Consider the following 15,672-nt stretch of genomic DNA (forward strand, 5'->3'; position numbering starts at 1 on the left):
AAAAAAGCAGTGATAGGTTCTTTTTTAGATTCTAATGAATTTCGGAACAGTTACTCCTAATTGGATTTGCTAGGTAACTTTTAAAATTCCTTTCAACTTTGATTTTGTATGTCTTATAGATTTTTGTTTTCCTACATTCACTACATGTCAGTGGTTTCCCATCTCAGCTGATTTTAAAACTCAGAGAGCTTTACAAAGTACACATTACTTCCATTCTGGGTCAATTTAATTATTATTCTGGGGTGGCCTGAGAGTCTACCCCTAAAAGTTCCTTAGTGAGGCCAGTTGCGGTGGCACATGCCTCTAATCCCAGCAACTCGGGAGGCTGAGGCAGGAGGATCATGAGTTCAAAGCCAGCTTCAGCAATTTATCGAGGCACTAAGCAACTCAGCGAGACCCTGTCACTAATAAAATAGAAAATAGGGCTAGGAATGTGGCTCAGTGGTCAAGTGGCCCTGAGTTCAATCCCAGGTCCCCCTCCCGACACCCCGTCAGTACTTATGGATCCTGAACCACTGAGATCACACTCTTCCTCTGAAAAAATGGGGTGTTATCTTCCCCTTAGAAAAGAGTGGGTGTTCTGAATAATTGTTTCTTAAACCTTTTCAGGTATAGGAAAGTGATTTTCCTATTATGTAAATTATATAAATGTGGTATGTAAATATGATATTTTATTTCTTCTAGCAATAGACCTGTGGATGTATCTCAGTGGTAAAACGTTCCAGATTCAATCCCCAGTACAAAAACAAACATGCATACTAATCTCCATGAGTTTTAACATCTATCTGGAATCTGCAGTCTTCTTAGATGCTCTAAAATCAGATATTTTCCACTTACAGAAATTCTCTTCAGATCATTGGAAGGTTTCCTTAAAAATTTCTACAGTAACAACTTGGACAGTACAACTTGAAATTGCCTTCTGTGGCATTTGTCACTTCAACATTAAGTTTTATTTTGTACCAGATAACTGGAGCAATAAATGTCTTCAAAAAAGGTCTGAAATAGTAGTTTTACTTGAAAGAATAGCATTATTGAGTTTAAATAATCCTCAGTTGTGTTTTGTTCTAAAAACTTTAACATTCGGGATTTCTTTAAAGTTCTTTATAATTTCTTCCTATGCTCTCTGACCAGTTTCAAGATTGTACTATTGTATCTCAAAGAACTATCCTACTCATTTTGAAGCTCTGAAAAATAATATAAATCACATATTTTTCCTGTTTACACAAAATAATTCTCTAACAAGATATGTTTACCTTCTTGGCTGGCCAGGGAAGTCTTTTGTGAAGAACAGCATTTACAGTGAAGCCAGAGTGTAGCCAGGAATTCACCTGCGGAAGGTGGTGGATGGAACACTCTGGCAGAGAGAGCAGGGACCAGAGCCATGTGGAGCCAGGGCCGGCTGTCAAGGAGAAGGACAGCTGCTAGGTGTTGACTTTAGCCTGAGTTAGGAGTCATGGGGAGGGGAGGGGTATGGCAGACCTGCCACTTTAGAAAACCCCTGCCTGGCCAGGTGCAGTGCACAGGCCTATAATCCTAGCATTTTGGGAGATTGAGGCAGAAGGATTCCAAATTTGAGGCTAACCTGGGCAATTTAGTGAGACCTGTCTCAAAATTAAAAAAGGCTATGGATGTAGCTCAGTGGTAATATGTTTCAGGTTCAATCCCCAGTGCAAAAACAGAAAAGAAAACCACTGCCCAGACCCTTGAAAGGGAAGAGGCCAGCTAGAGAATCTTCAAAGACCAGGTTAGGGACCATGGTGCTTTGAACTGTCATGGTGGCCATAGAGAGAGAAGTTTATAAACATGTAAGAAACCTTATGTGGTACCATTATTGCATACCAAGAAATAAAATTAAAACCCCAATAGAAATTGGGGACAGAAATTGAAACTATGAGATAAAATATACATTAATGTTTCATTGTTGACATAGACTAGACATTTATTCAGACCCTCACATGTTTGAGATTGAAGTGTTGTTGATATTTATTTTGGACTCACAGTACTCTAGGCCCTTTGCTCACTTCTTCATATCCAGCATTTAACCCTCACAGCAACCTTTAGTTATAAATATCTCCACCAAATCCCTAGTGCCTTCAATGCTGCCCAGTGCATGTTAGCTTCTTATACAGCATGAAGTGAAGTAAGGGTAGCAAGCCTGGTTCCTGTGGACAGGTGACTATGCCCTGCCCCTTTCTGTGTTTCTGCATTTTGTTTTTGTTTTTGTTTTCCCCTTCAGAGAGTCTTACATGTCCCTTCAGTTTCCTGAAGCCTCCACTAGATGTCAGGTACAATTCCTCCTGTTGATCTTTGGGGGAGTTGACAATATTGAGTAAATGAGGTTTGTCAAATAAATCTCAAGCCTTATCTTCAAAACAAAGATTTGAAGATTCTCCTACCAGCATACTAGTAACTAAGTCCAAGTCTCTAAGAGAAAAAATTAGTTGCTTCTTTTGGCCAGAATATTTTTATACAATTTCTGGTTCTTGACGTCTCTGATAGATTCTCTTCTGTTCTAATTCAAGCAATTTGTTGTTGCTTAGGATCTAATTATTTAACCACGTAGTTCTTAAACCTAATTTCTTTAATTAGAGGTTAGTCACCACTACATTTCAGTTTGTGGTTATTTATTACTGAGAGAAAGCAAAACTTGCTGGTGTTGGCTTAGTGTCTATATTCTTAAATTCCAGAGAGAAAGAGCATGACCGTGTCCTGCCACATACACCTGGGATTCATCTAATTTCTTGACAGGGTTGCCAAAGTGTAGCCCTTAGGGTAAACCCAGCCTGTCATCTGTTTTTGTATGGCCCATGATCTAGGAGTGACTTTTATATTTTTAAGTGGTTCAAGATAAATAAAAGAATGGTAATATTTTGTGAAGTGAAAATTATATTAAATTGAAATGTCCCTGTTCATATCCAAAGCTTGATTGGGCCACAGCCACATTTACCCATTTATGTCTTGTTTGTAGCACTTTGGTACTACCTTGGCAGAACAGATTTGCTGCAGCTGAGACCGCATGCCTGCCCAAGCCTAAATATTTACTGTCTGGCTCTTTACAGGACAAGTTTGCTGACCTCTGCTCTTAAGAAAGAGTGGATAAAAACTGCACTTTCTGCTTCTTGATGTTCTTTTTTCCAAATGGTATTATATTTGGTTGGATGGTCCAGATTTTTTCCACTCAAGGGTGAAGGATAATTGATAATCTCTTAGGTTTCTTACTAGAACCAGACTGCCTGTTATTGAGAGAGCTCCTTCATTTGTTTCTTACTACCTTTGCATTCATAAATATATAGCATATTTGCACAGCTAAGCCAACCACTTTTTTCCATACCTTGCATCAAAACTTAATTAACCTAGACAGTTGAAAACTAATGTTATTTAAATTATACTACAATTATAAAATTATAACTAAAGCCATACTTTAATGTTGCTCTTATTAACTACTCTTCTGCTTAACACTGACTTGAACTCTATATATGTGCATTGCTTTGATTTGATCTAAAAAATATCTTTTTTTTCCCCACTACACCAACCTCATGGATTTTCTTTTTAAACTTTAGACAACTATGTTTTAAACACTTGTACTTTCCGTGTTTGTGAACTGGTTAGGATAGTACAATAAATCTGCCTATTTTATACTTGTCTTTCATGACTTTAAGTAGATCAGTGAAATTTACTAGATCAGGAAGCATGTAGAACCATTTGTAACCCTATGAATAGGGCTTATTTCTTGTTTATGTTGTGTTGAGTTAATAAAGCACGTTTTTGTGTCACTTGTTCTAAGATGATGACTGAGTTTGGTGTTTGGAAGTACCTTTTGTGACAAGGACACTTCTAGCCAATTGTAATGTATCAAACCAAATGCTTCTTGGCAACTTTTTTTAAAAGTCAGATTTTTTCAAAGTTATTAACTGAGTTCAACTGTATTCACGAACAAATTGTCACATGTAAAATAAGTAAATAAAAATCTGTAAAAAATTGACAGATGTGGGTTGGGGTTCTGGCTCAGCGGTAGAGCACTTGCCTCGCACACATGTGGCACTAAGTTCGATCCTCAGCACCTCATAAAAACAACAAAATAAAGATATTGTGTCCATGTATGACAAAAAAATATTAAAAGAAAAATTGACAGATGTTATAGAACCTGTAATAATGATCAGTCTTCTACAAGTATTTATTGAAGGTGTTGTGAGCAGGGCCGTATGTATGGTGTGGGGACAGAGTCTCCTCTGAGGACACTGATGATTCTTTTATTAGATCACCAGATGAATCTGATATTACAGTCACTTAAGAAGAGTATCACATTCATTCTGGGTGTCTTGGTTTCTTGAGACTATTTGGAAGATTATAATTTTGAGGTGTTTCTGACGATTTTGGCTCGTCTGTTATTAACTCTATTGTATTTTGCTATCATAAATTTGAAGCCCAATCAAATTGACTCAGACCTCTCAAAGCCCAATCCTAGGAGAGTAATTGTTTACAAGTGTCTGTGACTCTGCTCTGCTGAGCTTCACCATGCCCTTGAGATTTTCTCACCCTGTTTACCACCTACTTTAAACTCTTACTCTCACATGGCCTAAAGTCATCATCTCTTGGTTTTCCTTTTTTAAAAAATTGGATTAGAAAGCACAATATCTAAGTTTTTGTCCACTGTAAGTGAATAGTTCAGGAGTGCTAAGTGTATCCACATTGTTAGGAAACAGATTTCTACAACTTTTTATTTTTCCAATTCTAAAACTATATCCCTATTAAAGAACAATGCCCTTTTTCCTCTCCCCCAGCCCAGGTAACTACCTTTCTAATTTCTGTTTCTATAAATTTGACTACTTCAGGTACCTCATATGAATGAAATCATATGGTATTTGTCTTTTTTTGTCATTTAGCAGAATGTCCTCTTAAGGTTCAACCATGTTTAGCACATTATAGGATTCCCTTTCTTTATAAGGCCAAATAATATCCCATTGAATATTTATTATACATTCTGCGTATCCACTCATCTGTCAATGGGTGCTTGGCTTGTGTTGCTTTTGTGTTTTGGATCTTGTAGATAGTGCTGCTATGAAAATGGGTGGGCAAGTACCCTGCTTTTCATTCTTTTAGATTATGTGTTGAGAACTGGGATTGCTGGATCATATGGTAGTTCTATTCTTAATTTTCTGAGAAACCTCTGAATTTTTTTTTTTCACACAGGTTGCACCATTTTACAATTCTTCTAGCAGTGCACAAGCCTTCATTTTCTCCACATGCTCACCAACACATTTTATGTAGTTGTGTTTATTTTTATAGTAACCACTGTAATGGGTTTGAAGTAATATTACAATTTTGATTTGTCTTTTTTCCCCCATCAGTTTTATTGAGGTCCAGTTTATGTTCCATTATATTTACCCACTGTGACAATTAAATTATTTTTACTAAATTCATACAGTTTTGTATTCTTTACTGTCATCTAGTTTTAGAATATTTCCATCATTCAAAAGAGGCTCCTACCCTTTGTAATGAATCCCAGCTCCGATCTCCAGCCCAACACAAACAACATTAGACAGTAGTCCCCCATCTGTGGGGGAGGTGTCCCTTGATTGATGCCTGAAACTGGATAGTATCAAACTCTGTACTGTTTTTTTCCTGTATGTACAAACCTGATAGATTTTAATTTATAATTGAGGCAAGTAAGAGATTAACAACAACTAACAGTAAAATAGATTATAACAAAATAATGTGATAAAAGTTGTTTAAAATGTATGATTTACTTATTTCTAGAAGTTTTCATTTAATATTTTCAGACCACAGGTAACTGAAACCTCAGAAGGCTTTCTGAATAGCGGGGATCACACCTGGTTCTTAGTCATCCTTTTTTTAATGTTTATTTTTTATCTGTAGTTGGACACAATACCTTTATTTTATTTATTTATTTTTATGTGGTGCTGAGGATCGAACCCAGTGCCTCGCACGTGCTAGGCGAGCGCTCTACTGCTGAGTGATCTTATGAGGAGTAAAAATTAATTAGTTTTGAGGGAGTAAAATTATCAATATTTTCTCTTATGTAATGTATTTTTGTTAAGAAATCTTTGCCTAACCCAAAATAAAAAAGGTTTTCTCATAGAAGTTTTATATTTTTAACTCTTACATTTCAGTCTTGAATCAATTTTTGTGTTAGTTTTTTTTTTTTATATTTTTTTTTATTTTACAAACTGTGAATTGAACCCAGAGGCATTTAGCCATTGAGCTACATCCCGAACTTCCCCATCACCTTGCTAAGGGTCTTGCTTAGTGCCTTGATAAGTTGCTGAGGCTGACCCCAAACTTGAGATTCTCTGGCCTCAGCCTCCTGAGTTTCTGGGATTACAGGAATGTGCTACCTTACTCAGCTCTTGGGTTAGTTTTAAGATAATTTTTTGTTTGAGGTAAATGTCCAGGTTTCCTTTTTGATATGTGACTATCTAGTTGTCTAGGCACCATTTGTTGAAAAGATTGTCCTTTGCTCTGTTGAAAAGCCTTGTCAAAACAATCGACTGCAAATGTATGGTTTTATTTCTGGGCTCCCAGTTCTATTTTTTTTTTTTTTTAAATCTCTGGTGTTTCTCTGTTTTCATGCCAGCACCACATGGTCTTCATTACTATAACTTAATAGTAAGTCTTGAAATTTCATGTAAGTTCTTTTTTTTGTGTGTGTGCTGGGGATTGAACTCAGGGGCACTCAACCACTGAGCCACATCCCAGCTCTACTTTCTATTTTATTTAGAGACAGGGTCTCACTGAGTTGCTTAGTGCCTCACTGTTGCTAAGGCTGGCTTTGAACTTGCTATCCTCCTGCCTCAACCTCCCAAGCTGTGTAAATTTTCTTCGTTTTCAAAATTCTTAGTTTTATTCCCCAACCCCAACTCCTTTTTTTATTTCCATGTAAATTTTAGGGTATGCCTATCAATTGTAATGAAGTCTGCTGGAATTTTTTTTTAAATGTTTATTTTTTAGTTGTACACAACAACTTTAGTTTTGTTAATTATTTTTATGTGGTCCTGAGGATTGAACCCAGGGCCTTGCGCGTGCTAAGCGAGTGCTCTATCGCTGAGCCACAACCCCAGCCCCTCTGCTGGAATTTTGACAGGGATTTCCACTGAGCCTACTAATCAGTCTTCTTTCTCCTCATACTCCAACTTCCTTCTCCCTCATTTTTTTGGTACTTGTTTGTTCTTTGTTTTGTCTTATTGTCTTCTGTGTTTGCTTCTGAGTAGCTAATCCTGTCTTAGACACAGTCATCTTAACTACAACCCTGAATATATTCCCTGTGATTCAGTCTCCTTTTTATATTCTGCTTTAAAGATAATAATGTTAATTTAAAATCTTTTTGAGGTCTTTCAAAGATGTGCCTCTTTGTATGAACTTAATATACAAGTTAACTGTTTCTAAAAGCATGTTAGATAGGCTAGGGATGTGGCTCAAGTGGTATCGCACTCACCTGGCATGCACAAGGCGCTGGGTTCGATCCTCAACACCACATAAAGATAAAATAAAGATATTGTGTCCACCTAAAAACTAAAAAATAGGGCTGGGGATGTGACTCAAGCGGTAGCGCTCTTGCCTGGCATGCGTGCGGCTCGGGTTCGATCCTCAGCACCACATACAAACAAAGATGTTGTGTCCGCCGAAAACTAAAAAATAAATATTAAAAAAATAAAAAATAAATATTACAAAAGCATATGTTAGATATATGTAAAGAATATTTAGAAGTATTAATTATTAATTAATTATTAATTATTAATTATAAGCTAAGTGCCCTTTTGTTTTCCTGGTTTATTCCCACCTAGGGCTTTGGTATCCACTGTTAACATTAACCATCAGCTTCTTAAGCAGGTGGGATTGTATACCCTTAGTGCCTGGAAAATCCCAGCAGTTTATGGGCCTGTACTCACTTGTGCTCTGGAGTAAGAGAATAATTGTAAATTCTAGCTGAAGACCACATTAGAGTACCTTGCTTGTTTATTCAGTATGCCTTTACTCATCTTCCTGAAGCCTTGGAAGGCAATCAAATAGAGGTTACTATATTATAAAAGTCTGGTTTTTTTTTTTAATGATCCTCTGGAGAGAAGCCTTCTTTAACTTCTTGAAATAATCCTGGAAGTCAACATAAGGTCATAATAAGGCATCTTCTCCTTTGGTATACAGTGGCTCTTCTCATTTATCTTTTTCCTTTTGGATAGCATTAGGGAAATAACTGTAAGAATAAAATTAGAAACATTAATTTTAATCATGAATTTAAGGAAATATTTTGTTAAATTATATTGAATAATCTTCCTCCTTGGTTTTTCACTTTTTTAGTAAAATGCTTTTTGGAATTTAAGGGACTTCTTTTTTTCTCATTAGTCATTTCTTCCAAGCTGCCACCACCTCATGTTTAATTCTGTGTAAATCCAGCTGTTACTTTCCGTTCATTTCCTATGTCCAGATTATCACAAGTTCATTGTGATATTTAACATATTAATCTTGAAAAATTTGTTAAACTGCTATTGATTTATCTTTGTGACTTTAGCCCTTCAAAAAACTTAAAAATCTAAAATTGATATATTATATAGGAGGATAAAAAAGGTACCCTCAAGCCAGGTGTGGTGGTGCACACCTCTAATCTCAGCAGCTCGGGAGGCTGAGGCAGGAGGATCGAAAGTTCAAAGCCAGCCTTAGCAAAAGCGAAGTGCTAAGCAATTCAGTGAGACCCTGTCTCTAAATAAAATACAAAATAGGGATGGGGATATGGCTCAGTGGTTGAGTGACCCTGAGTTCAATCCCTGATACCTCCCAAAAAAATGTACCCTCAAAATTGAGCCAGCATGAATTTAATGCATAAAACCAATTTATACTAACGTTATAACATATTCATTTTGCACATAAAATGAATAAATACAAAGGAATGGTGTGGTGCTGCATAAAATAATACATTTTAAGTATCCTTCATGTTTCCATAAGATTTAGGACATTATTATGTCCTGTTTATCTGATTGTAAGGGCATCCTGATTTATAGGCTGATTATCTCAAATTCCCTCTCACATTTGCCAAGTTGTTGGGTAGGAAACATAAATATTTTATTCTTGACCCTTTGAGGAAATCAGCAATCGGAACATACCATAATTAACTATAAATAGCAAAGGCCTAAAAGAGAGCTTCCTAACCACAAGCCCATCATAACATGGATTTGAAACTTTTAACCCCCAAATCGCAGCTCAAATCAAGTTTAAAGCTCTTCTTTTTGGGTATCATTCCCAGAAGCCTGTTGGAAGCAAACAGAAATCTTCTAGGGAGAAGGGCCTTTAAAAGCCCGAGCTTCAAGTAGTGTCCACAGATAAAGTTCCAAGGAACTCAAGATTCCCCAAATTACAGAAAAAGTATGATGGCATGAGTAGGAATTAAGAGAAGTAATATAAAAAAGTTGCATAAAGAGTTTGAATTGTCAAATACAGAACTTATGTATGTATTATGTATCTTTTTAAAAAAGAATAGGAATATGTTTAAAATGTAAACTATTATGAAGAAACAAGACAACAAAAATTCCCCCAAAAATTTGAAGAGGAAACAAATCAAACTTTTAGGAATTGGGTGGGGATGGGAGGAATCACAGACCTCAGTAGTATAAGGTAAATATTAAAATAAACATAGATAGAGAGAAAATTAGTGAACTTGAAAGATAAATCCAAACAAGTTATTCAGAATGCAGTACACAGAGACAAAGAGATAAAAATTATGGTGTACAAGGGAAAGTTGTAACACATAGGTGCTGCAGTCTGGCTGGGCACGATTCAGGAGCCACTTGTCAAAAGAAACGAACTTTATTTTTAGAACCACACACACCAAACAAAACAGCTTCTCAGGAAAACCTTCAGAGCCCAACTGCCACCACCAGCTTCCCACAAGCCTCTCTCCCTCCCCCACTCCTCCTGCTCTTGAGGCCGATTGGCTGGGTCGCGTGGGCGGAGCCAAAAAAGGCCCCCAATGAGCAGCTCCATGGTTTGAAAGGGCAGGGAAACAGCCCAATGAGCATCACCGCAGAGGAGCCAATCAGTTGGCAGCTAGAAGTTGCTGGGGCCGCTGTGAGCCAATCATCAGCTGGCAGCTGGAAGTTTGCCGGGGCCCCTTCGGCTGTGGCTCTCAACACATAGGTAATTGGAATTCCAGAAAGACAAAATTTAAAAATTAGAGGCAAGGCAAAAAAATAATGAGTGTGAATTGTCCCAAATTGGTGGCAGATGTCAATGAATTCCAACTAAGACTTTTAAAGGAAAAGCCATCCCTGTGGTAAAGCTAGAAGACAACAGAAAAATCAATACCTTTTATAATTGCACAAAGATAGCATAGGAATAGATATAATGAAACACATGTAAGACTACAAGGCACTGCTAAAAGAGAAGTTAAAAGACAAATAAATAAGGAGATAGTATGTTTTTAAGTCAGAAGGCCAGTGATATACCAGGCATCCAGAACAGATCATCTTTAACAACTTTCTCATCTCCATGTCAAAATTATTTTTTAGTAATTATGAAATGAGAAAAATAATTACTGGTTTCTGCTTTTGTCTTTATTCTTTTTTTTTAGAGTTTTCTAAGAAATTCAGCAGATATTTATTGAGCACTTACTATGTTCCAGGCACCACTCAGAGAAAAACAGACAAAAAAACTTTGCTTTCATGGATCTTGTTTTCTAGTGGAGGGAGATAGACACAAATGATAAATAGTAAAGCATAGAGGACTTCAGAAAGTCACGAAGTACCATTCAGAAGACTAATACAGGAAAAGAGGGGTTAGACGTACTGCAGGTGGAGGAGTCCCAGTTTTTAATAGTTTACATTTAAACGTTAATGAAAGGTGATATTTGAGCACAGGCTGTGAGGAGATGATGGGATGGCCCTTGAGGGTATCTGGAGGAAGAGCATTTTTTAAAAATTGCTTTTATTTTTTAAATACATGAGAGCAAAATGCGTCACAATTCTTATTACACATATAGAACACAGTTTTCCTATTTCTGTTTGTATATAAAGTACGTTCACACAAATTCATGTCTTTATACATGTACTTTGGATAATGATGTCTATCACATTCCACCATTATTGCTAACCCCCTACCTGTTCCCTTCCCCTCCCACTCCTCTGCCTTATCTAGAGTTTGTCTATTCCTCCCATGATCCCTCTCCCTACCCCATTATGAGTCATTCACCTTATATCAGAGAAAACATTTGCCATTTGTTTTTTGGGAATTGGCTAACTTCACTTAGCATTATCTTCTCCAACTGCATCCATTTACCTGCAAATGCCAGGATTTTATTCTCTTTTAATGCTGAGTAACATTCCATTGTGTATATATGCCACATGTTTTTAATCCATTCATCTACTGAAGGGCATCTAGGTTGGTTCCACAGTTTATCTATTGTGAATTGTGCTGAAGAGGATATTCAATCAATCAACAAATATATGAAAAGATGTTCATCATCTCTAGCAATTAGAGAAATGCAAATCAAAACTACTAAGATACCATCTCACTCTAGTCAGAATGGTAGCTATTATGAAGACAAACAATAATAAATATTGGCGAGGATGTGGGAGAAAAGACACATTTATACATTGCTGGTGGGACTGCAAATTGGTGCAGCCAATATGGAAAGCAGTATGGAGATTCCTTGGAAAACTTGGAATTCCACCATTTGACCCAGCTATCCCTCTCCTCGGTCTATACCCAGAGGACTTAAAACAGCATACTACAGGGACACAGCCACATCAGTGTTTACAGCAGCACAATTCACAATAACTAAACTGAGGAAGAACATTCTTGCAGAAGAAACAGGTTTTACAAAGTCCTGCTGTGGAGGAATACCTGGCATGTTCAAGGAACACCAAGAAATCTGGTGTAGATTAAATAAGCAAAGGGGACATAAAATCAAAGATGTTATAAGAGATCCGTATCATAAGTTCTTATAGGCCATTGTAAGAACTGAGAAGAGGTAGCATTTGGACAGTTTTGACTTTTCTCACTTCCGTTTAAAAGGAGGGTCTTTATGGAATAGACAGAGAAGGGATATGACGGAAGGAAGGAAATTAATTAGACAGTTTTGAAAGACCTAGGGTCAGGATGGAAGGAAGGAAACTAGTTAGACAGTTTTGAAGAAATCCAGCTGAGGGGTGAACATGAGTGGATGCCAGGATAGCAATAGAAGTAACAAGAAGAGACCAAATACATGATCAATGGATGTATTTGTTCCAACAGGTTTGCTGACAGGTTGGACATGAAGTTAGGGAAAGAGCAGTATGAACAGTGGCAAGGACAGAGAAGAGGATTATTATAGGTACAGCCAATTTGAATTGTATCAGAAGAGCTCCACTATGGACATGTTGAATTATTTTTGACACGCAACGAGAAATATCAAGTAGGCAGTTGACGTAAGTCTGTGTATGTGTGTGCTTGAAAGTATAAATTTAGGAATTGGCAACTTATAGATTTTTAGGTAGAGAAGAGAAAGTACACAGGGATCAAACCCCCTGTTTCTTATTCTTTAGATGATTATTTATTTAATTGATTTTTGAAAAAATTTTCTAATACACATAGTTAAGGCAATTTTCAAAATTTCCAAACACATGAGACTTTTTTAGTATTCTTTGATGCTCTCTGATACTATTGAATGTTGGTTGGAGTGGTACTCTGTAAGATAATGATTCTTCAGTAGAGTTGTGATTTCTTTCAGGGCCAAGTATCTGAATAGTTTTCCTAATTATCCCCTGTGTGTTTAAATATAGTATCAAATTGCTGAGTGTGTTTCTCCACATTCACGTTGCATTGAAATTATTGACTATTTGTTAAAAATAAAAATACTTTAAAAGACGATAGGTGAAAGTGCCAGCTGGCCTGATGTCATGGAAGAGGCTGTGTGAATAATCATGTGCTGCTCAGAACCTCAAGGACCTTAGGAAATTGAGTCATGAACCTGAAACCTGTATTTTATAAGTGGAATGCAAGGGTCACTCTGAAGAATATTGCCATCTTAATTTTAAGTTTTTGAGTCTCTGGACAGGACATGAGGTGTCTTTCCATTTACTTGGACTTTTTGTCTTTCATAATGTTTTATAGTTTTTAACATTTTGATTAAATTCATTTCTAGGTATTTTATTCTTTTTCATGCTATTGTAAATGACATTGTTTTCTTACATTTTATTTTTAGCTTTTTCATCACTGATATGTAGAAATACAACTTATTTTTTTGTGTATTGATCTTAACGTCCTGAGCTTACCTCTAATAATTCTTTTTGTGTGGAATCTTCAGGATTTTCCACGTGAAATTATGTTATCTACTAATAGAGATAGTTTTACTTCTTCCTTTACAATATGGATATCTTTATTTTTCTTGTCTAATTATTGTGGTGCATCCTCACTCTTGAATGATCATTTGACTGGATTTAGAATCCAGCCAAAAGTTGTTTCCCTTCGTCCTTTGAGGATCTCACTCTTCTGTTAACTCGTAAACTGTTTTGCTGAAGACAGTCTGATTCTTCTTCCTTTCTGTTGAATGTTTCATATTTTGCTGGTAACTTTTTTAGGATTTTCTTCATAGAATTGGTAATCTGGGGTTTTACCATACTCTATCTGGATATAAGCTGTTTAAGTTTTTATGTAATTGAATTTTTTACTTTTTTAATATCCAAGTTTCTTAGTCTCTGGGATCTTTGGACTCTTCGAAATTCCAAGATGTAGACTTTAAAATTATTGGATCTGTCTCTCATGTTTCCTAACTTTTTTTTTTTTTTGGGGTAGTTTAATCCTCTGTCAGTCTTTAGGTGGTTCAGTTTTTTTTTTTTTTTTTAAGTCCATTTGTGGACTTTTTAAAAACTCAGTAATTGTGACTTTCACTTTTAAAGTCTCTAATTGGTCATTTTATGCTCTTATTCTAATATCTAGGGTCCACAGGATAGTTAATATACTCATTTTAAAGACCCATTCAGATGCTGTTTTGGGAAGGGGGGAGGGGCAGGATTTAAGATCTTCCAGTCCCATGGTGGCCTGTCCTCCTGTGTGTGGCTGATGCCAGCTAGAGGCAGCCTGGCCCAGCACCATGGCTTCCTTTTTATCTTCTTTCATGTTGGACATACCTTTCTTTTCTTTTTTTTTTTTTTAGTTGTTGAGGGACACACAATATCTTTGTTTATTAATTTATTTATTATGTGGTGCTGAGAATCGGACCAGTGCCTCACATATGCTAAGTAAGCACTCTGCCACTGAGCTAAAGCCCCAACCCCCCTTTTTTTCTCTTAAAGAGAGTTTATTTTTGTTTGTATTGTACTTATGCATGCATCCATTTATTTTTATATGTTTAAATCAGTTTTCTTTGGTAGAGGAGGCTGAATTCCCAGCATGTGCACAGCCTATCACCTTGAACCAGGAGTTCCTAGAATACTTCTGCAGCTGATTTATAGTTTACTCTCATAGATAGCATTGTCTCCCAATGGCTCTGAGGCTTTGGATTTTGTTTGTTTGTTTGTTTATAGTACCTGGGACTTGAACCCCAGGGGTGCTCTATTGCTGAATACATCCCCAAACCTTTCTACTTCTGATTGTGTGACAGGGCCTCACTATGTTGCTAAGACTGGCGTTTTTATTTTCCTCAGCCTCCTGAGTACCTGGGATTACAGGCCTGTGCCACCACACCCAGCTTTGATACATGTTTTAATGAAATGCAGGATGGTTCTTTCCCCCCCCTGGCAAATTCCCTAATACATGATGATGTTTAAAATTGCTTTTAGATTCTTTTGGCCCAGAAATTAAATACCAAGGCTGACTTAACAGGCGGTTTCGGCCTGAGATGTTCAGTACACGTGAGCAGTTCTGCCGCTCCCGATGTTCAGGTGTTGTGTTCTCCTGGAGGATCATTTAGTCTTCAAGACTCCTCTCACTCAAGAATTTTTGCCATTCTGAATGTCCTGTCTGTCTGCTCGCCTTTGGATTCCCTGTCTGGGCATTTGTCCCATTTAAAATTCAGTTTAGGGGCTGGGGATGTGGCTCTAGTGGTAGCGCACTCGCCTAGCATGCATGAGGCACTGGGTTCAATTCTCAGCACCATATAAAAATAAAATAAAGATATAAAAAAATTAAAAAAAAAATAAAATTCAGTTTAGGTGAGCCCTTCCCCATTGGCACTTTGGGGGTTTCAGCTGATGTGTTGTTCAAAGTAGAAGAGAGCAGTAAGTAAAATCAGAAAAATCTCAGATGTGAAAGGGACTTACTCGCTATTGAATGGATAGTTCTTGAGCACCCACTGTGTTCCAGTCATGGTCTTAAATACACAGTGTGAACACAGTGAACACAGAGCTAGAACAAACCCTGTGGCTCCTGCTCTTGAGTAAAATCAGTCAACAAACAACATTAGTTCTATGTGATTGCAAATTTGATAAGTACTATAAAAGAAGGCAACAGGATACTAAGAATATAGCAGGAGATTCTCATTTAAATTTCATAGTCAGGAAAGGACTTCACATAGTTTTAAAATAAGCAGTGGAATATTTTATTCATCTGAAATCTGAGGTAGAGCTTCTTACTGAATCAAGGTGGTGCCTCACGGCATTGTTCTGCCCTTTCTGTCCACCCTGGTTACTGAGTCGCGCCCCCCCCCCCCACGCTTCCGCATCGCATGTCAGCATCCTGCCTTCACCGCCT

The 15,672-nt window shown here is 37.0% G+C and overlaps 1 protein-coding gene across 21 annotated transcripts in view; it reads left to right on the forward strand.

The window, feature by feature from the left end:
* Dtnb (dystrobrevin beta) overlaps positions 1–15,672 on the forward strand; it is a 203,403-nt gene that overhangs the window by 100,588 nt on the left and 87,143 nt on the right. The window contains exon 9 of one of the 21 annotated variants that reach the window (XM_048804718.1): positions 840–995. The exons of the other annotated variants lie outside the window; for them this stretch is intronic. Within the exon in view, the coding sequence (XP_048660675.1) occupies positions 840–873 (34 nt within the window). The 3' untranslated portion in view covers positions 874–995. Of the gene's footprint in view, positions 1–839; positions 996–15,672 lie in introns of those variants that run through there. 21 annotated transcript variants of the gene reach the window in all.

This window comes from Marmota marmota, unplaced genomic scaffold, assembly GCF_001458135.2.
Source record: "Marmota marmota marmota unplaced genomic scaffold, marMar, whole genome shotgun sequence".
NCBI classification, from domain to species: Eukaryota; Metazoa; Chordata; class Mammalia; order Rodentia; family Sciuridae; genus Marmota; species Marmota marmota.